The following is a 22790-nucleotide window of genomic DNA, read 5'->3' as shown; positions in this document are numbered from 1 at the left end:
AACCATGGTTAGAGAGCAGTGGAGTAGTAATGGTAAAAAGTAAATGACCCCTGGATGGTTAAGTCCAGTCAAAGGCGACTCTGGGGTTGTGACGCTCATCTTGCTTTTAGGCTGAGGGAGCCACTGTTTGTCCACAGACAGCTTTATGGGTCATGTGGCGAGCATGACTCAACTACTTCTGGCGCAATGGAATACCATGACGGAAACCAGAGCCTGCGGAAACACTGTTTAACTTCCTGCCACAGTGGTACCTGTTTATCTACTTGCACTGGTGTGCTTTCAAACTGCTAGGTAGGCAGGAGCCGGAACAGAGCAAAGGGAGCTCACTCCATTGCAGGAATTAAAATTCAAATAGTGGATCCATGATCACATCTGTGGTCCCAAATGCTCAGGTGGCTAGAATAGAAGTTTCCCCCTCTTCCGTAAACAGCTGTTGTAGCTGAGTGACCCAGATTGCCACCCTCTTGGCAGAATGTAGTAGCTTTGGATCTAGTAGATCATCACCTGCTCTGCTCCACCCCAACCCCATTCCTGTAACATCTTGGACTTCATGCTTCCTACTACTGGACACCTTTACTCCTCCAAACAGCAAATATCAGGAGTTAGCATTGCTCTTTCATTTATGGTGCCTCTGAACTGGATCCATCTCTGGATTTTTCTAAGTAGAGAAGGAATTTAAAAATGTTGTGCGTTTTTTAAATGTCAGTTTTAAATTCAGACATTTGCATTTTGATCATGAAATCTGAGTGCATGATCAAACCTACCCACAGACCCAAGCACTCAGATCAAAGCATCGTGTTAGACTGGAATGCTTCATCCAGGTCTCATGGGGAAACCATGAAAATATTTCTTTAAAAAACTGAAAGAGGACAAGCAGGAAGAGACAGATGGAGAAAAGGAAGACAACAGAGGGAGGGAGGGAGGGAGTAGGGGAGGGAGAAAGAAAGAAAGAAAGAAAGAAAGAAAGAAAGAAAGAAAGAAAGAAAGTTGGGAAAATGAGAAGGACGGAAGCAAGGCGCCAAGCAAAATCTTGCTGCCTTGAAGAAAATGAGATGATCTGCTTTATCTAGCTAGGTAGTGAGACTCCTGTTCCACACATAAAAGTATAAGCAAAGGCTGAGTCCTTTGTGAAGACTAGGTTTTGCCTTCTGAGAAAATTGTTTTTATGAGGAATCCATGACTTGCAGGCCAGATGTGGCCTACAGGCAGATTTCCTCTGACTCTCCCAGCCCATGAACTGTTTAGCACGGGAGCTGTTAAGAGGGAAAAGGGCGTAGATGTTTTGCAAAGCATGCAATTGCATTCCCTTCCTCTGCAAGCAGTTCTGATACAAGAAAGTCAGAACAGAAGGGGAAATGCCTTAGCCAAGAGAGAGACTTGTGTGCCTTGCAAATATGCACAAGGACAAGGACCTGGAATGAGAGTCAGCAGCCTGTCCTGTGATTTGCCACAACTCCCAGGGATAGAGAGAGAAAACAAACTGCTGTAGCAACTGGGGACCATTGGGGGGGGGGGCAAAGGGCCATGGAAATAAAACAGTATTAATAATTTTCTATTTCTTTTTAAGAAGCCTAACTGGGTGGGTGGCGCTGGGACGTGGGTGGCGCTGTGGGTTAAACCACAGAGCCTAGGACTTGCCAATCAGGAGGTCGGCGGTTCGAATCCCCGAGACTGGGTGAGCTCCCATTGCTCGATCCCTGCTCCTGCCCACCTTGCAGTTTGAAATCACATCAAAGTGCAAGTAGATAAATAAGTACCGCTCCGGTGGGAAGGTAAACTGACTTTGAATGTTTCCAAGACACTCTTATGTTTTGCCTTCGTAGAGAAGACCATGTTCATGATTCAGAGGCTGTGATCTGAGCACAGCTCAAGAAGTCTTTGTCTGTTCTGCCAATACCACAGTAGCCTATGCAGTTGTCCCACTTGTGATGACCATTCCCAGCTCAGGCACAGAAATATCCCAGCAGGAATAGGCGGGACCCTTTGGACAGCTTGGTCCAGTTCCTTGTAGAAACGGTGCTTGGTTTTTATGTTACAGCAAAAAAGTTAAATAAATTGAGGTAACTTATGATTTATAATGTTTCAAATTAAATTAGAAATCTTTCATCTTCATTAAATAGAAAGTGGTTTTGTTCAGACTCATCAATAAATCTATCAATTCATTTCCACAGAAAATTATTTTTTAGCAAAAAAAATTATCAGACAATTTCAAACATTACTTTCAGCTGTTAACTTCAAAAGTCTGTTTCAGCCATTAGTTTCACCAGTTAGATGCAGCCATTAAGTAGCTGTAGTTAGTTTCACCAGCTTGTTTTAACTATTAGTTTCATCAGTTCATTTCATCAGTTCGTTTCAACCATTAGTTTCACCAGTTAGTTCCAGCCATTAAATGGCTGTAGTTAGTTCCAGCAATTAGTTCCAGCAGTTAGTTCTAGTCATTAATTGGCTGTTGTTAGTTTCAGCTATTAGTTTCACCAGTTAGTTTCAAGAGGTCATGGCACCATGAGGATTCAGATACAGTGGTACCTTGGTTTAAGAACAGCTTTAGATTAAGAACACTGCAAAGCCGGAAGTAGGTGTTTTGGTTTGTGAACTTTGCCTTGGAAGCGGAACATGTTCCACTTCCTGTTGGGTGTGTTCTATTTGTAAATTGAGTAACCCACTACTGTGGGAAAGCAAACCTTGGTTTATGAACGCTTTGGTTTAAGAACGGACTTTAGGAACGGATTAAGTTTGTAAACCAAGGTGCCACTGTATTAGTTTCAGCACTTATACATTCTGGCCCTTGTTTTCAAAAAGTCAGTTTTAAGGATCCTTTCCAGCAATGAAGAAGTAGAGAATCCAGATCAGTTAAAGCAGAGTCAGCACCAGCTGTGGAGGCGCCATTGGCATCATGTCAATGTGCTCATCCCAACCAGCCCTGCTTGTGGCAACCATGGCAGACATCATCTGCTTTCTCTATTGGTTTCCAGGGACGTCACTCATTACCCTCTAAAACTAACTCCTAGACCTTAAGTTGACAATAGGTGGAGTTAAGCTGGGTGTCATCATGGTTGCCACCCAGCCTGCCATCTTAAGTTGCCTAAATTGTAATGCCTTGGAGCACCGATGTATGACATCAATACATTGCATAGGTCTGTGAACTGTACCATTACATTAAGGGTAACTTAAAACAGCAGGCTGGGTGACCATCACAGGATATTTAACAACATTATTTAAGACCGAGGTCCAGCTCCGAGGACCTTCTGGTGGTTCCCTCACTGAGAGAAGTGAGATTGCAGGGAACAGGCAGAGGGCCTTCTTGGTAGTGGCGCCTGCCCTGTGGAACGCCCTCCCATCAGATGTCAAGGAAATAAACAACTATCTGACTTTAAGAAGACTTCTGAAGACAGAGCTGTTTAGGGAAGTTTTTAATGTTTAAAGTTCTATTCTGTTTTTAATGTTCTGTTGAACGCCGCCCAGATTGGCTGGGGAAACCCAGTCAGATGGGTGGGGTAGTAAAATCTTCATCATCATCATCATCATCATCATCCCTGGGTTCCAGTATTATGGGAGAACTACATACCAAGCACAATAGGGTTTTATAAAGGCATTGTGATATTATTTATTGACCCATTCCCAAAGCATGGAATCTGCCTTTCATACATGTGATACATGCGGAGTTGATATTTTAGTTGAGCCATCTACCATGGTCCCAAGATCTCTTCCATCATGAGTCGGTGCTGTTTAAGACATCATTTGGAATCTTAGGATCATCCCTCCCAATATGCTCCCAATATGTATTACATTGAATCATATTTGCTATTTTGTTGCAGGCTCAGTTGAAGGAGCTCACGTAAATCCCCAAATGACTTAGGCCCCCAAATATCTCAGAGAGTAGCTCTTTATCTATAGACGCTCTCAGGTGTCAAGAACAGCAGAGGGGCTCCCCTTGATACTTCCACTGCCTTCCGATGTTTGGGATGGTGGTGACCCAGGAGATGGCATTCTCTGTGGCTGTAGAATTTTCTCCCCGGGAAGTGTGTTTGGCACCTTCACTATAGTTTTCACCACATACTGAATACAGTCCTTTTCATGCTGGCCTGTAACGCCCGAGATATATATTTTGAGGACTCACCCTATTCCCGTGACTGTTAAATACTGACCAGTTCTGTCCAGTCATGGAGCTGCAGAGCATGGCAGGTACTGCTCAGGAGGGAAACTCCCACATCTCATGTTCCTGTTCCTGGTTGCTGCCCTGCCCACATTAATATAAACATCTCAGCTCAAAGTCTTCCCCACGTAGGATAATTGACTGCAGTGAGACACTGCATGGAACAGCTTGCTAAAGGGAGAAAGGAGGGCAAGGGCTGCCTCCTGTTCATACAAGCTTAGGCAGTGGCCAGAACTGAATGAGGTAAAGCAAGAAAACAAAACAACAACAATAATAAATAAATTCCAGCTGTGCTGTTATTCCCAAAAGGTGAGTAGTAGTTGTAGTAGTAGTAGCAGCAGCAGCAGTAATAATAATAATATTAAAATTATCATCTGCAGGGTCTTTTCTGTGCTGGCTCCACCCAAGGGTGACTGACCTTCAGGCATCTTGAAAGGCATTAAAGACTCACATGGTGTGATTGGGCTTCTCATTCATGCAATGAAAGTTGGATTGTGGAGTCTTTTTATTTTTATTTTTGTGACTATTCTGTTTTAGGTTTTAGTAATAAACTTGTAGGTTTTTATTGCTGTGAGTCACTTTGGATAAACTGTTCTTAACAATGTTTAGGAATTCTTGAGAAGCAATAATAAGCGTTTCTTGGTTGCCTAGTGAATTTTGTCCTGGTCATAATCCAAATAATTCTTGAATCAAACTGGAATTAGAAAAGCCAACCAGTGAATCTGTTGTATCAGCCAAAAGCAACCACATATTCTGAAAAACGGGATTCGGGGATTTGGGGTTCAAAATTCTCATGGCTATTATTTTCCCACTTGTGCTTTTGCTGCTAGATCTGCGGTGAGCTACCTTCCATGGACCTCTCTCTAGGTACTGCGCTCTTCTTGATCTTCTCCAGCTACCTTACAGATGCACAACCCCGAAAGTATAACATGGTACTCTCAGTGCCAAATGGAGGGCCATGGGGTGAATGGGGACCCATAGAATTCTGTCGCAAAGGACATGCAAATGGATTCAAATTGATGGTAGATATCTCCTTCTGTCCTCCTTTTCAGGCACCTAGGTGCCAAGTAGCTGTGACAATAAGTATGAATGGACAGTGTCCTGGGGCGGCTCTGCTCAGCTGACCTCCATCTGACTGAGTTGCTTGGTGGTGAGGTCATTATGATGCAAATGTACTGGTTGCACACCTAAGGCCCTTTAGCATTTGAGGTTCTTCTTCATGTGCCTTCTCTGTGAGAGGTCCGGAGAGCAGCAACACAAGAATGGGCCTTTTACGTAGTGGTTCCTCACTTGTGGAATGCTCTCCCCAGAGTGGTTTGCCTGGAACCCCTGTTAGATATCCTTAGGTGCCTGACAAAAGCATTCCTCTTCTCCCAGGGCTTTGGCTAATTAAACTGTTGGGAGAATTGTTTTTGTTTGTTATTATGGCATGCATTTTTGTTTTTTTACATTGTAAACCACCCTGTGATTTTCAGATGAAGGGTGGTATAGAAATTTAATACATGATGATGATGATGATATTGCACCATGCCAACAACAGCTGAAAAGTAATGGCTGGGTGAACGAAAAATGAATTCAGTTCATTTTGAAGCAAATTTCTAGTTCATCTTCAAGTTCATTCTCTTAAATGTGTTATTTACACTTTGGACCCTTTGGGCATTTAAGCTTAAATATCATAATTTTGAGGGGAAAGAAATCAAACTATTCATATTCTGCTGTGTGTGGAATGATGGTTCCTTAGTCTTCTTAAGTAAATTTTATGCTTCAACACAACAGCTTGTGACTTTCTGGAGGCTGAAATATTTTTTTCCCAAGGAACATTTGGACAAACTTGAATTGAACTGTGAACAGTGAACTGAAATAGTTCATTTTGTAAAGGGGCAAACTTGAACTGGAGTTCCTTTTGGGGCATGTCAAACGAGATCCTTTTCAAATCAAACCATCCAAGTTCTGTACAATACTGTCAAATTCAGCCTGCCAATCTAGTCTGTGTGAAATTCCTCCTGAAAATGCTGTGCTTTGCTCTTAAATGTGGTCTTATTGCAGTCACAGCTTCTCTTCTCCCCCAGGTAGACCCAGCTAGTCCAGCACAGGTAAAAGATGATACATCTCTGAGTGGCATCCGCCTTTCTTGCACGGATGGTTCAGAAATTCAATCTGCTCTTGGACGGTGAGTAGCTTTAAATATTCCATTCCTTGGCTTTGTTGTTAGAAAGAAGTATGGAACCAAATGTGGCACCTTCTCGCCCTTTCTCTGAGTTCTTGAGGAGGATACATCTTGGATTATGTTGACTTATTCATGGGCTGCCAAACCTGAGTGCATCAACAATGCAACAGGGAGGGATGTGATAAAATAGCGAAATGCAATGTAGAAAAGACAGTTGCTCAACATTCGGATGTAGTTCCAGTATACATCACGTTTACTTCCCCAAGAATTAATCATTGAGCTAACAAAATTAAATAAAACAGAATTCCATTCTACATCTATTTCCATATGAGGTGAATAAAATGCGAAGAGAATGCAACATTACCTGTGTAATAAAATGTAGACTGTATTAGTTGAGAACAAGGGTAAAAAATTGCAAAATAACTCATCTAATCACAGAAATATATAAAATTGATATCACCAACCGTTGCTGATATGAAAAGTATTATAAAATTTACCTGTTCCTGTGTGCATATTTCCTGAAGAACGTAAAACACAAAATAACAATAGAAATAAAAAATGTGCACCCCACCACTGAAACCATTCTTTCCAACTTTCCAAAAGCTTAACAATTCTTGAGATGGTTTGAGCCTTTTTTTGTTAAAATATGCCTTCTATATTTCCTCAAAGTCAAAGCTTCAAGGATTCTTTGGGAGAAGCCATATGCTTCAAATGTGTGCTGAATGGCTGTGAATGTATGGTGCAGACATGATTTGAGCAAACATTTCTTCAGAGTATTAACACCACTATCTTTATCAGGTATGGACAATGGACAAAGAAGGAGACTTGTCCTAAAGGCCGTCTAATCTCATTTTCTCTGAGAGTACTAGAACCACAAGGAAAATTGGTTGATGATACATCTGCTAACAATATCAAGTTCCGCTGTGAAGATGGGCTTGTCCTGACAGGCCATTCAATTGACTGGGGTACGTATGGTCCATGGAGTGCAATCTGTCCTAAAGGCGCCATATGTGGAATTCAGACAAGAATTGACAGTGAGTTGGGAACAGGCGACATCACAGGACTTAACGATGTGAAGTTCTACTGCTGCGACTGAACCATGTGGGTTTCACCCAACAATTGCTCAGTTCCCTGTGCCCCAATGGCTCCATGACGTGAAACTTAATAATAAAATGTATTCCCAATGAAGAGTTCTGAGTGTCTTTTTTTGATGCACTGTGCCTTAAATCTTCATGTATGGCTTGTTAGCAAAGCTATTTAAAACTTGGTAATGCTTTATTGAGGAAGCGGAACAAAACATTGTATAACATGAGGAGAAAGCAACAGAGAGGCTTTTGTCTTTCTTAGGTCAGGCACCGAACGTAGCAGGAAGGCTATGAACTATATATAACAGGGGGGAACTCCCACAGAACTACACAGCCAATCAGAGCGCTCGCTACCTCAGTGAGTGTCGTGCCACTTTGCTTGGTTGTTAAGCAAAACCTCAGCCAGCCCTCCTGGTCTGCTGACTTACTAATAACAGAATGAATGCTAAAGTCACACACAGAACAATCTCTGCTGTGGCAATTCCATCATGGCTGCTGGATAGGAGGCCAACCATAGGATTGGAGAGAGGACAGAGAAGGATGAATGGATACAGAAGAATGTAAGAAGAAGCCTGCTGCATTGTACAACAGGTCTATCTGGTCAAGCATCCTGTTACTCAGAGTGACTTCTCAGATGCCTTTTGAAGCCCAGAAACTGGCAGTGAGTGCACAGTCCCACTGTTCTTCCATGGCAGTTGATGTTCTGATAGGGCTGTCATACTGTACGTCCATAATTTCCCTGACTTAGCTGGGATTTGTCCATTGAAAATGGCCTCCAGGGGGCAGGATTTTCTAAAAGCAGCCTGTCACTTTTTAAAATAGGACAACCCATATTTTTAGAGGTGATATTTTCACACGTGTCCTGAACCCCAATGTAACTGGATTCCACAGAGGAGTCACAGAAAAAATATGGCTGGTCAAGGGAGCCATAGACTCAAAAAAGTTGAAAACCACAGCAGTGGACAAAGCCTACACTGCTTATTCAGGCTCAAACCAGTGAGTATGGAACAGTCAAACAGAAAACACTTGCTTTGCCAACACAAACTTTGGCATTGTCGGAGTCCTGGCTTGCAGCAGCAGGTTGTTCACAACCTCTTTTTTCTGTTCGCCATCAGCTGCAGAAACCTCAAGGTACTGAACCACATGAGGATAATACAGCTCTCAATAATTTCCGTCTCCATTGCACTAATGGTGCAATAAATGAGTCTACACCAGGAACATGAGTATTCTTTAGATTTCTCTCCTACTATGACGCGGGTGGCACTGTGGGTTAAACCACAGAGCCTAGGACTTGCCTATCAGAAGGTCGGCGGTTCGAATCCCCGCGACAGGGTGAGCTCTCATTGCTCGGTCCCTGCTCCTGCAAACCTAGCAGTTCGAAAGGATGTCAAAGTGCAAGTAGATAAATAGGTACCGCTCTGGCAGGAAGGTAAATGGCATTTCCGTGCACTGCTCTGGTTCGCCAGAAGCGGTTTAGTCATGCTGGCCACATGACTGTACGCTGGCTCCCTCAGCTTATAAAGTGAGATGAGCGCCCCAACCCCAGAGTCGGTCACGACTGGACCTAATGGTCAGGGGTCCCTTTACCTTTACCTATGACCTTGTAGCTTTCAGGTGAAGGGCTGCCAGAAATGTCTTATGAATTATTTTTGCTTCCAGAACAGCTACAGAAACCACTCTCAGTAATTCCCAGCTTCATAGAAGGAACCCAAGTCTCATTCAACAAAAAGTTAACAAACATATTGTATAATCTTCCAGTAAACTATGGTGAAAAGCGCAGCTAGTGAGGAGTCACAACACAATTCCACCAGCGCAGAGTAGCAGCTTGGCCTTGAGGGTTTCCTGAGTCAATCACAGAATACCTTTTGGCATCCAGCATGAGAAGTGTAGGAAAAATGGTAGCTATTTAACAGGGATTACCGTTTTTACAGTTCAGAAGTTATTTGTTCTAGTAAGCTAGAAATACATGTTGCTTTATAAATAAAAACATTTCTTTTTAATTTAGCAGTTAGTTTTCTTAGAGTAGGTCTGACGAAGTTAAACCTTGCCTTCCAAGACCCACTCATTTCATGAAAGTCCATTCTAATTTATCAAAAGCCTTTTCTGTGTCAGCAATTTTGTTTCTTTGCAATAGTTATACCAAGTATTCTCCTTAGTATCCTGAAGAAATCTCCCTTTAATGAAGCTGATCAGTATGCACACATTCAGACAATCCCCTTTCTAACACATTCAGCAAAAGTGAATGTCAAAATCGTAGAGTCAATGTAGAAGAGATATTGTTATATGGTAGCCAACCAATATACCAAGAATTTTTAATTGAGTTAACACTCAAACTCTATTAAAATCAGGTGGAAGATACCTGTACTCTCAGGGACTTGCTGAGATTTCCAGGAGGACAAAATATCTTTTAAACTAAAAAACAACAATCCTAAGGTAATCAAACTCACCAGCAAAGAACAATAAAATGAGAACTGAAGATGCTCTGTAGGCATGAAATGTTAAGTACTGGATTGAAAATAAAATGGAAAACTGTGGAGGGTGGCTGAGATGGTTAAAATTCCTTAACAAGAGATGCAGTTTTATTGCAATATTGTTTATATATCTACTCTCTCTCTCTCTCTCTCTCTCTCTGTATATCAGCTACTAGTTTTTCTGGAGAGCCTCCAACACAAGAAAGTGTATGTGTTGATTTATCACAACATTGCTACCATGGTCTTCTTCCATAGTTGGGGAGACTGGGATAAGTCTCAGCACTGTGACCATGACCACCTGGTTGCCTTTGAGAGTGGAACCTCCCAAGGATGGAGTGGCTAATACAGCAGCCAACAACGTCTACTTCAAATGTGAAAATGGGAGAGGAATATTTGCTAATTGAATATGCTGGGGCTATTATGTCAGCGTTAGCACCTGCTTTTCTGGTACCATATGTGGGCTGCAGACAAAGTACAACCTGATCAAGGAGAAGGTGATGATACAGCACTTAATGATGTTAAGTTTTACTGCTGTAGATGAAGCTTGTTCTAATAGTTTGCTGACCTGGAATTTAACCACAATTAAATGCTAAGCAAATATGAGTGTGTGTCCTTTTTTTTGAGACCAGTTCCTCAATTCTAGAAAGAAGACCAACAAAAGAATCATGTGGAAGAGCAACAAGCGCATAACCACATAGAAGCCTTTGTCCATCCAGTGGCATCCAAATACTTGGACTACAACTCCCATTAGCCATTGCTTTAAAATGAATCTGGGAGTTCCTTCTACATTGTGTGGATAAGAAACTTCCTGGATCATTTTGGACCTTTTTAAAAGTCTTTGCTGATGCATGTGTGACTGTATTTAACTTCTTCACGGCATTTGTGAATCATAGCTGTGACTTCACTCATTGGCTGAAAACACTAAATAGTAGGAGCAGACTCATGTATTCCTTTTTGTGTTGAATGGACACTGCACATTTTCATTCATAACTCTCATTCTACAAGGTCTAGAGACTTTGTGGTTACTTTAAAGTGGAAGCTCAGTGTCTAGGCCTAGGATAGAAGTACCTGCTGTGTCCCCCTCTTGGTGGACCGGATGCAAAAAAATGAAAACATTAAATGACAATGTCTGAATTTGTTGGTGGAGTTCTCCAGCTAAACAGTGTTTACAAAAATGCATATATTAGGGAACGTGTGCATTCTAAAAATTATGTTTTGCTTGTGAAGACTGCTGAGACCTCCCAAGAAAGACACAAATGACGCCAATATTAGTTTAAGGTTTTTGGCATAATTTTGGCCACAACTTTATTGATTACAAAATGTCAGTAAAAGTAAACACCCTGAGGGAGCCCTACTGTGGATGCACATTCACCCCAACATTCTCACAGGTGCTCTGGCATGGCCCTAACCCCTGAAATGGGATCGGACAAAAGCATGGTGAACACCTGGATTCCTTTAATGGAATACCCTATGCACACTGGAGGGGCAGGTGTGAAAACCTCCCCTCCACCACACCTTGAACCAATGCCTAACTGCCACATGAATACCCACGCTCGCCACCAAAGCACTCACAACTGTAACCAACCCTTTAACCCCTCTGACACCCTGGTCAGCCAAACATCATTTCCGGCATTGGAAAGATGCATACCATCAGGCCTATACAAGGCCGCATCCGTGAAGGTAATGCCTGCATGGCGGATAATAGTGCCTCCCAGGCCCAGAACTTTCCTGGCCACAGCGCAATCCATGCACATTCTTGCCCACTCGGTGGCAGCTGGGCAGTGGCTACTGCACCATACACGTCGCTGGAGCAATTGCGACCTGAAACTTTTGAGTCCTGGGAAGGCAACAGCCAACTCCTCCAAGTCCATCTGGATGCGGGAACTCAACCTGAGGCCATGAGAAAAAGACAAGATGGCAACCGGGGATAATATCCCTGGTTGAGTTGGTGGAGACTTTAACATCCTTAACCAAAACACCATCCTTCACTTCCAAGGCCGCACCATACCTGGCCCCAATAAAGGGGGAATTGTCCCTGCGATTCGCCCTGGCCCCAATAAAGGGCCATATTGGCCTCCACATCATCATCGGAGCTTGTGGAAGAAGTACCTGAAGGTGAGGTGGTATCCCTGTTCTTGCTCCTCTTGCCTCTCCGACGAGAATGGCACTCCAGTGGCATTTTCCAGCCCTGGAAGGCACATGAGGAACTGGAAGCTCACCCGCCTCAGAGGTGGCCGCACAAGGAGCCTGGTGCGAAGACACTGCCATAATCTGTGAGGAACTAGAAATATGTGAGAGACTCGCCTCACCCACACCTCGCGTGGTACCAAAGGACACAAACCCCAACTCAATGGACCTAGTGTGGGGGGCATGGGGGCAAAGGGTTGGAACGAGACTCCCAACCCTGGTGAGAGGGCTAGACCGAAGTGTCCAAACTCCTGGGGCACCCCTGCACGAAGTAGGGATGGGAATCCTGTAAAATTGTGACTCATTAAATAAGGCCCCAGAAGGATCAAACCCTTTGCCTTCCCCACTAGAATCAGAAGGGCCAAGAGCCTCAACAATTGAAGATGAGGATGGGCCTGGGTGAGACTCGGAAGGGGCACCAAGACACTGCAAAAGGCCATTAAGTTCAGCTGAGAAGCTTGATGTGGCACGGGGATCACCAGCCAGACCCGAAATGATGGACTCAAGGTGCCTGGCCACCTGCTCAGGGATCAAGGGAGGCTGCGATGAGCGGAGTGAGGGGGATGGTCCCCTTATTAACCTCTTAGGAGGAAGAACCACATCCTGGATTATTTTTGGAGGCATTATTGAAAACAGGCCTGCAGGAGGCAGCCGAAGCCTTAAAGCAAAGGGGTAAAAAAGGACAAAGCACCCAGGTCCCAAGCCTATACAAAGGCTATAAGGAAACACTGACTAGGCCGTAAAACAAAATGGTGCTCCTGCTTAAGTGCTGAAGGGCCCCACACCCAAGATGGCAACCAGCAAGAAGGAAGCAATCAAAATGGCGCTAACGCCAAAACGCTGGAGAGAAACCGTCCAAAATGGCAACCAACAAGAGCCAAGGCCCACTGGAGCGCTCCCGCTATACCGGGTGTGAGGGGCATGCCCTGAATGGCGATCAGCCCAATCAAAAGGCAGAAGCAATTAAGGATACTGCCAGGACTGCCTGCATAGGACGGAAACCAGACGCTAAAACGAGAAAGGGAAAATAAAAGCTATGAAAGAAGCTGCCCCAAACAACCCCAGGTTGGCTGGGGTGAATGCAGCAAGTTTGGTAAGCCAAAGCTGTAAAGCCAACAAAAAAGGCTGCTGCAGCTTCAATGTAAACATAAGAGGAAGCTACAGGGAGATCCTAGAAAAAAGCACCCCGATGAGGCAACCCCTGTCGGGTACGGGAGGGGGGAAGGGGAGAGAAAGGAGCCAAATTAAGGGAATTATACTAAATAGGGGGAAGGAGAAAGAAGAGGGTAAAAATTAGATTTAAACAGACAAATGGAAGATCTCTCCATTGAAAAGGCTTCTCACTGGATACTTAGCGCTCTGACAGCTTTGGGTGATCCGATGCACGAGGCGCTAAGAGGAAGCGCGACGCAACGTGCAGCGTTATAAATAGGTCCCCCGATTGTTCGTTCTCAGAACCCCATTGGCCAGAATCATCCCAGCAACCGGGGGACCCAATCGGGTAGTTGTGGCTATCCAAACGTTTCCACCCACAACAGTGAGGTCAGTCTTGGTGATCTCACCACAACACATGCCCTCCATGAAGAGGACCTGATTTATTGATTTTTCAAACTGAAGCAGAATTATATAACACTAACAGCAATCTCATTTTTAATGCTGTTATAAGTAAAAAGCTGTAGTATGTCATCAAATCCAGCTGGTGCCAGTGGCCTGACCTTGGATGTTTCCAAGACACTCTATGTTTTGTCTTGGTAGAGAAGAACATGTTCATGATTCAGAGGCTGTGATCTGAGCACAGCTCAAGAAGTCTTTGTCTGTTCTGCCAATACCACAGTAGCCTATGCAGTTGTCCCACTTGTGATGACCATTCCCAGCTCTGGCACTGAAATCTCCCAGCAGGAATAGGTGGGACCCTTCGGATAGCTTGGTCCAGTTCCTTGTAGAAACGGTGCTTGGTTTTTATGTTACAGCAAAAAAGTTAAATAAAGTGAGGTAACATATGATTTATAATGTTTCAGATTAAATTAGAAATATTTCATCTTCATTAAATAGAAAAGGGATTTGTTCAGACTCATCAATAAATCTATCAATTCATTTCTACAGAAAATTATTTTTTAGCAATATATATATATATCAGACAATTTCAGCCATTACTTTCAGCTGTTAACTTCAAAAGTCTGTTTCAGCCATTAGTTTTGCCAGTTAGATCCAGCCATTAAGTAGCTGTAGTTAGTTTCACTAGCTAGTTTTAACTATTTATTTCATCAGTTCATTTCATCAGTTCGTTTCAACCATTAGTTTCACCAGTTAGTTCCAGCCATTAAATAGTTCCAGCCATTAAATAGTTCATCAGTTCATTTCATCAGTTCGTTTCAACCATTAGTTTCACCAGTTAGTTCCAGCCATTAAATAGTTAGTTCCAGCAATTAGTTTCAGCAGTTAGTTCTAGTCATTAATTGGCTGTTGTTAGTTTCAGCTATTAATTTCACCAGTTAGTTTCAAGAGGTCATGGCACCATGAGGATTCAGATACAGTAGTATCTTGGTTTAAGAACAGCTTTAGATTAAGAACACTGCAAAGCCGGAAGTAGGTGTTTTGGTTTGTGAACTTTGCCTTGGAAGCGGAACATGTTCCACTTCCTGTTGGGTGTGTTCCATTTGTAAATTGAGTAACCCACTACTGTGGGAAAGCAAACCTTGGTTTATGAACGCTTTGGTTTAAGAACGGACTTTAGGAACGGATTAAGTTTGTAAACCAAGGTGCCACTGTATTAGTTTCTGCACTTATACATTCTGGCCCTTGTTTTCAAAAAGTCAATTTCAAGGGTCCTTTCCAGCAATGAAGAAGTAGAGAATCCAGATCAGTTAAAGCAGAGTCAGCACCAGCTGTGGAGGCGCCATTGGTATCATGTCCATGTGCTCATCCCAACCAGCCCTGCTTGTGGCAACCATGGCAGACATCATCTGCTTTCTCTATTGGTTTCCAGGTACGTCACCCATTACCCTCTAAAACTAACTCCTAGACCTTAAGTTGACAATAGGTGGAGTTAAGCTGGGTGTCCATCATGGTTGCCACCCAGCCTGCCATCTTAAGTTGCCTAAATTGTAATGCCTTGGAGCACCGATGTATGACATCAATACATTGCATAGGTCTGTGAACTGTACCATTACATTAAGGGTAACTTAAAACAGCAGGCTGGGTGACCATCACAGGATATTTAACAACATTATTTAACACCGAGGTCCAGCTCCGAGGACCTTCTGGTGGTTCCCTCACTGAGAGAAGTGAGATTGCAGGGAACCAGGCAGAGGGCCTTCTTGGTAGTGGCGCCTGCCCTGTGGAACGCCCTCCCATCAGATGTCAAGGAAATAAACAACTATCTGACTTTAAGAAGGCTTCTGAAGGCAGAGCTGTTTAGGGAAGTTTTTAATGTTTAAAGTTCTATTCTGTTTTTAATGTTCTGTTGGAAGCCGCCCAGATTGGCTGGGGAAGTAAGTAATCATCATCATCATCATCATCATCCCTGGGTTCCAGTATTATGGGAGAACTACGTATCAAACACAATAGAGTTTTATAAAGGCATTGTGTAGTGATGTATGGAAGTGAGAGCTGGACCATAAAGAAGGCTGATCGCCGAAGAATTGACGCTTTTGAATTATGGTGCTGGAGGAGACTCTTGAGAGTCCCATGGACTGCAAGAAGATCAAACGCATCCATTCTTAAGGAAATCAGCCCTGAGTGCTCACTGGGAGGACAGATTGTGAAGCTGAGGCTCCAATACTTTGGCCACCTCATGAGAAGAGAAGACTCACTGGAAAAGACCCTGATGTTGGGAAAGATGGAGGGCACAAGGAGAAGGGGACGACAGAGGACGAGATGGTTAGACAGTGTTCTCGAAGCTACAAACATGAATCTGACCAAACTGCGGGTGGCAGTGGAAGACAGGAGTGCCTGGCGTGCTCTGGTCCATGGGGTCACGAAGAGTCGGACACGACTGAACGACTAAACAACAACAACAAAGGCATTGTGATATTATTTTTTGATCCATTCTACAGCTCTAGGGCTGTAGAATTTTCTCCCCGGGAAGTGTGTTTGGCACCTTCACTATAGTTTTCACCACATACTGAAGACACTCCTCTTCACGCTGGCCTGTAATACCCAGATATATATTTTGAGGACTCACCCTGTTCCTGTGTCTGTTTAATACTGCATTTGAAATGTGCAAAACACACAACTATCTATCAAAATTTACACTTTTCTGAATTTGTTGGTGCAGTTTTTCAACCAAACCTTGTTTACAATAATGCATATATTAGGGGAAAGTGGGCATTTCAAAAAAATTTGTTTTATTCATTTTTCAAACTTATACAGAATTACATAACACTAACAAGAAATACATAACACTAACAAGAAACGCCCTTCCATCCTCTCCTTAAGTGTGTAATTCCCTGTAATTAAGTTAAAACTGTCTAGCCCTTGAGGATTTTATTCAACTTAGAGAAATGCTTATACCAACAATGTATAATCTTCAGTGCATTTTCCCAATTTTAATACCAGTGCTTGGTTTTTATGTTAGAGCAAAAAAGTTAAATAAAGTTAGGTAACAGTTAAATATAATATAATTTATAATGTTTCAAATAAAATAAAATATATTTTATCTTCATTAAAAAGAGAAGGGATTTGTTCAGAATCATCAATAAATCCATCAATTCATTTCCACGGAAAAATATTTTATAGAAAAACAATGTATCAGATTATCTCGGTCATTAGTTTCAGCAGTTAGCTTTAGAAGTCTGTTTTGGCCATAAGTTTCACCAGTTAGATCCAGCCATTAAACAGCTGTAGTTAGTTTCGCCAGCTTGTTTTAACTATTAGTTTCATCAGTTCATTTCATCAGTTCGTTTCAACCATTAGTTTCACCAGTTAGTTTCGGCCATTAAGTGGCTATAGTTAGTTTCAGCTATTAATTTCATCAGTTAGTTTCAAGAAGTCATGGCACTGGAATGTTTCAGATACAGTTGTACTTTGGTTCTCAAATGCCTTGGTACTCGTACGTTTTGGCTCCTGAACATCAAAAACCTAGAAGGAAGTGTTCCAGTTTTCAAACGTTTCTTGGAAGCCGAATGCCTGCTTGAGTGTAGGAAGCTCCTGCAGCCAATTGGAAGCCACACCTTGATTTTCGAATGCTTTCAGAAGTCAAATGGACTTCCAGAACAGATCACGTTCGAGAACCAAGGTACGACTGTATTAATGTCAGCAGTTATACACTCTGTCCCTTGCTTTCAAAAGGTCAATTTCAAGGATCCATTTCAGCAATGAAGAAGTAGAGAATCCAGAGTCAATTAAAGCATAGTCAGCACCAGCTTTGGAGGGGCTATTGGCATCATATCAATGTCATATCATATCTAAAACTAACTCCTAGACCTTAAGTGGACAATTGTTGTTGATTAGTCGTTTAGTCGTGGCCAACTCTTCGTGTCCCCATGGACCAGAGCACGCCAGGCACTCCTGTCTTCCACTGCCTCCCACAGTTTGGTCAAACTCATGCTGGTAGCTTCGAGAGCACTATCCAACCATCTTGTCCTCTGTCGTCCCCTTCTCCTTGTGCCCTCCATCTTTCACACCATCAGGGTCTTTTCCAGGGAGTCTTCTCTTCTCATGAGGTGGCCAAATTATTGGAGCCTCAGCTTCATGATCTGTCCTTCCAGTGAGCACTCAGGGCTGATTTCCTTAAGAATCGATAGGTTTGATCTTCTTGCAGCCCATGGGACTCTCAAGAGTCCCCTCTAGCACCATAGTTCAAAAGCATCCATTCTTTGGCGATCAGCCTTCTTTATGGTCCAGCTCTCACTTCCACACATCACTACTGGGAAAACCATGGCTTTAACTACATGGACCTTTGTTGGCAAGGTGATGTCTCTGCTTTTTAAGATGCTGTCTAGGTTTGTCATCGCCTTTCTCCCAAGAAGCAGGCGTCTTTTAATTTCATGGATGATGTCACCATCTGCAGTGATCATGGAGCCCAAGAAAGTAAAGGTGGGAGATAAGCTTGGTATCTATGATGGTTGCTACTCAGCCTGCCATCTTAAGTTGCCTAAATTGTAATGCCTTAGACCATCGACGTATGACATCAATACACTGCATAGGTCTGTGAGCTGTACCATTACATTAAGGGTAATTTAAAATAGCAGGCTTGGCGACTACCACAGGCTATGGCTGTACCTTGGTTCTTGAAAGCCTTGGTACTCGTCCATTTAGGCTCCCGAATGCCACAAGACTCTTCACGCTGACCTTTGACACCCCAGATATATTTTTTCAGGACTCTCTCTATTCCTGTGACTGTTTAATATTGCATTTTAGATCTGGCCAGGGGTTTTATGGTTGCTGTTATAATTATTTTAGTGCCTTGAAGAAAGGCTTGAGCTTTACACTGTCCAGTTCTATCCAGTCATGGAGCTGCAGAGCATGGCAGGTACTTCTCAGGAGGGAAACTCCCACATCTCATGTTCCTGTTCCTGGTTGCTGCCCACATTAATATATGCAGCTCAGCTCAAACTCTTTCCCACATAGGATAATTGACTGCAGTGAGACACTGCATGAAGCAGCTTGCTGAAGGGAGAAAGGAGGGCAAGGGCTGCCTCCTGTTCATAATTAGACAAGCTTAGGCAGTGGCCAGAACTGAATGAGGTAAAGCAAGAAAAGAAAACAACAACAATAAATAAATTCCAGCTGTGCTGTTATTCCCAAAAGGTGAGTAGTACTTGTAGCAGCAGCAGCAGTAATAATAATATTAAAATTATCATTTGCAGGGTCTTTTCTGTGCTGGCTCCACCCAAGGGTGACTCACCTTCAGGCATCTTGAAAGGCATTCAAGACTCACATGGTGTGATTGGGCTTCTCACTCATGCGATGAAAGTTGGATTGTGGAGTCTTTTTATTGTTATTTTTGTGACTCTATTCTGTTTTAGGTTTTAGTAATAAACTTGTATGTTTTTATTGTTGTGAGTCACTTTGGATAAACTGTTCTTAACAATGTTTAGGAATTCCTGAGAAGCAATAATAATTACTCAGGGGTTAGGTAAAACCTATCCATTATTGTTCTACCATTCACTTTTTCTAAAAGCGTTTCCTGCTTGCCTAGTGAATTTTGTCCTGGTCCCAGCCCAAATAACTCCTGGGTTTCTCATAGGAATCAAACTATGATTAGAAAAGCCAAAATGAGCCAAAAGCAACCACATATTGTGAAAAACAGGATTCAGGGTTCAACATTCTCATGGCTATTATTTTCCCACTTGTGCTTTTGTTGCTAGATCTGCGGTGAGCTACCTTCCATGGCCCTCTTTATAGGTACTGCGCTCTTCTTGATCTTCTCCACCTACCTCTCAGATGCACAACCCCGAAATGCTACCAAAGAACTCTCAGTGCCAAATGGATCGCCGTGGGGTGAATGGGGACCCATAGAATTCTGTCGCCAAGGATATGCAAAAGGATTCAGATTGAAGGTAGATACCTCCTTGTGTCCTCCTTTTCAGGCACCTTGGTGCCATGTAGCTGTGACAATAAGCATCAACAGACAGAGTCCTGGGGCGGCTCTGCTCACCTGACCTTCCATCTGTAATGGTTGGGTCTCTTCCAGAGAAGCGAGACAACTCTGGCAGTAATTAACTCAGGTTTATTGCCCAAAACACACAAATCACTCTGGACCTCAGTCACTCAGCGTCTGCTTCCAAATTAGCTGTTGCCGAGTCTGAGTTCTGCCCATTCCTCTTTCCTCATTTCAAGCCCTCCTTTCGCTTCCTTTCCTGTTCACGCCTCTCATTAATTCTTCTGAGCCTATGCGTTATGGGATGGGCCTCCCTGTGAGTCTGAACTTAAACTGTGTCTTCTCCCTTGAACTCCCCCCTTCCTTCTCCTTGTTCTCGGAGCTCAGGCTTCTACTGCAACTAGGCTGCTCCTCCCTCGTTCTGCATTCCTGTCTAATTACCTCCTCCTCCTCCATGCTCTCTCCCTCTCTCAGCAATGGGACGCAGCTGACACCATCTGACTAAGTTGCTTGGTGGTGAGGTCATTATGCCCTCATAATGTACTGGTGGCACACCTAAGGTCTTCAGCTTCTGTGGTTCTTCTTCATGTGCCTTCTCCGCAAGAGGCCCAGAGAAACTGGCCTTTTATGTGGTGGCTCCTCACTTGTGGAATGTTCTCCCCAGAGAGGCTTGCCTGGCACCACCGTTACATATATTTGGGTCCATGGCAAAAGCATTCCTCTTCTCTGTCCCTTGGCTAATTAAACTGTTGGGGGAATTGTTTTTGTTTCTTATTATGGCATGCATTTTTGTTTTTTTATATTGTAATCCACCCTGTGATCTTCAAGTTCATTCTCTTACATGTGTTATTTACACCTTGGACCCTTTGGGGATTTAAGCTTAAATATCATCATTTTGAGGGGAAAGAAATCAAATGATTTGCATTCTGCTGTGTGTGGAATGATGGTCCCTTGGTCTTCTTAAGTAAAATTTATGCTTCAACACAACAGCTTGTGACATTTGGGAGGCTGATTTTTATTTTTTTATTTTTTTTGCCAAGGACAAACTTGAATTGAACAGTGAACTGAAATAGTTCATTTTGTAAAGGGGAGTTTGGGCATGCCAAACGAGATCCTTTTCGAATCAAACTACCCAAGCTCTGGTACAATACTGTCAAATTCAGCCTGCCAATCTAGTGTGTGTGAAATTCCTCCTGAAAATGCAGTGCTTGCTCTTAAATGTGGTCTTATTGCAGCCACAGCTTCTCTTCTCCCCCAGGTAGACCCAGGGAAAGACAGAGTAAAGGTAAAAGATGAAAGATCTCTGATTGGCATTTTTGTTTTTTTACATTGTAAACCACCCTGTGATCTTCAGATGAAGGGTGGTATAGAAATTTAATACATGATGATGATGATGATGATATTGCACCATGCCAACTACAGCAGATAGTAATGGCCGGGTGAACGAAAAATGAATTCAGTTCATTTTGAAGCAGATTTCTAGTTCATCTTCAAGTTCATTCTCTTACATGTGTTATTTACACTTTGGACCCTTTGGGCGTTTAAGCTTAAATATCATAATTTTGAGGGGAAAGAAATCAAACTATTCGTATTCTGCTGTGTGTGGAATGATGGTTCCTTAGTCTTCTTAAGTAAAATTTATGCTTCAACACAACAGCTTGTGACTTTCTGGAGGCTGAAATATTTTTTCCCCAAGGAACATTTGGACAAACTTGAATTGAACTGTGAACAGTGAACTGAAATAGTTCATTTTGTAAAGGGGCAAACTTGAACTGAAGTTAGTTCCTTTTGGGGCATGTCAAACGAGATCCTTTTCAAATCAAACCATCCAAGTTCTGCACAATACTGTCAAATTCAGCCTGCCAATCTAGTCTGTGTGAAATTCCTCCTGAAAATGCTGTGCTTTGCTCTTAAATGTGGTCTTATTGCAACCACAGCTTTTCTTCTCCCCCAGGTACAGCCATGGACATCAGAATCACCCGTTAGAGATGATACATCTCTGAATGCCATCCGCCTCATTTGCACGGATGGCTCAGAAATTCAATCTGCTACAGGACCGTGAGTAGCTTTAAATATTCCATTCCTTGGCTTTGTTGTTAGAAAGAAGTATGGAACCAAATGTGGCACCTTCTCGCCCTTTCTCTGAGTTCTTGAGGAGGATACATCTTGGATTATGTTGACTTATTCATGGGCTGCCAAACCTGAGTGCATCAACAACGCAACAGGGAGGGTTGTGATAAAACAGCGAAATGCAATGTAGCAAAAGATAGTATTACTAGGGCAACTGTTACACAGCTGGAAATCTAAACAACCATGAAAGTAACAGGAGTAATTTTTTTTCTTAATGAACATTTATATATTTGAATCTTGATAGCAGAAGAATCCACTCATAAAACAACAGTTGCTCAACATTCGGATGTAGTTCCAGTATACATCACATTTCCTTCCCAAGGAATTAGTCATTGAGCTAACAAAATTAAATAAAACAAAATCCCAGTCTACATCTATTTCCATATGAGGTGAATAAAATGTGAAGAGAATGCATACATGCAACATTACCTGTGTAACAAAATGTAGGCCATATTAGATTGGAACAAGGGTAAAAAATGACAAAATAACTCATCTAATGACAGAAGGATATAAAATTTATACCACCCACCGTTGCTGATATGAAAAGTCTTATAAAATGCACCTGTTCCTGTGTGCATATTTCCTGAAGGAAGAACAGAAAAGAGGCACACTGCCTTCTGTTTGTTAGCCTTCCTTAAGGAATATGATTAGGCCTCACAAATATAAAGGTAAAGTAAGGACCAGCCACAAACTCAGCTGAACACAATTAAATATATCCTGCCGATTCTATTGTTGAATTCTAACCATATGGGTCCAGTGTATTCCGTTTATAAATATACCTCCATTCCATCTGTGAAAGCTTCCTGGTCCTGAGTGCAGGCACGATGAGACAACTGGGAAGTCCACCTTTTCTAAGGCAGGCTTCTTCAGGCTCGTGTGCTCCTGATCTTTTGGACTACAATTCCCATAAGCACAGGACAACACATGGAGGTAACAGAAGCTTTAGTCCACCACATCAGGAAGACACCAGGTAGAGGGAAGCTGGTCTAAAGCACTGATGAGCTGACATTTTGATCTGGAAACTAAGCCTTATGAGCAATAGTTGAAGGAGCTA

At 42.7% G+C, this 22790-nt stretch overlaps 3 protein-coding genes across 3 annotated transcripts in view; 2 read left to right on the top strand and 1 right to left on the bottom strand.

Annotated features, from left to right (window-relative positions):
* AASDHPPT (aminoadipate-semialdehyde dehydrogenase-phosphopantetheinyl transferase) overlaps nt 1-22790 on the bottom strand; it is a 536215-nt gene that overhangs the window by 113586 nt on the left and 399839 nt on the right. The window lies entirely within an intron of this gene.
* On the top strand, nt 4367-7466 carry LOC310676888 (vitelline membrane outer layer protein 1-like). Its single transcript, XM_083439061.1, has 4 exons — nt 4367-4462; nt 4984-5175; nt 6223-6323; nt 7119-7466. The coding sequence occupies exons 2-4, from the start codon at nt 5005-5007 to the stop codon at nt 7414-7416; spliced, it is 570 nt and encodes a 189-aa protein (XP_083295187.1). The 5' UTR covers nt 4367-4462; nt 4984-5004; the 3' UTR covers nt 7417-7466.
* Nucleotides 18674-22790, top strand: part of LOC310676843 (uncharacterized protein) — a gene marked incomplete at its 3' end in the record, with an annotated part of 37345 nt that continues 33228 nt past the window's right edge. Inside the window, exon 1 of the mRNA XM_083439021.1 lies at nt 18674-18813. The remainder of the gene's footprint in view (nt 18814-22790) is intronic.

This window comes from Podarcis tiliguerta (assembly GCF_965153285.1).
Source record: "Podarcis tiliguerta genome assembly, chromosome: 4".
NCBI classification, from domain to species: Eukaryota; Metazoa; Chordata; class Lepidosauria; order Squamata; family Lacertidae; genus Podarcis; species Podarcis tiliguerta.
Note: the sequence above shows the minus strand (reverse complement) of the source record. Positions and strands in the feature narration are given on the sequence as shown.

Bases quoted from the DNA above. Each gene is read 5' to 3' on its own strand.
- LOC310676888 (XM_083439061.1), top strand. From the start codon at position 5,005: ATGGACCTCTCTCTAGGTACTGCGCTCTTCTTGATCTTCTCCAGCTAC. The intron at 5,176-6,222 runs GTAGATATCTCC...CTTCTCCCCCAG, and splicing joins CAAATGGATTCAAATTGATG to GTAGACCCAGCTAGTCCAGC. The intron at 6,324-7,118 runs GTGAGTAGCTTT...TATCTTTATCAG, and splicing joins ATTCAATCTGCTCTTGGACG to GTATGGACAATGGACAAAGA.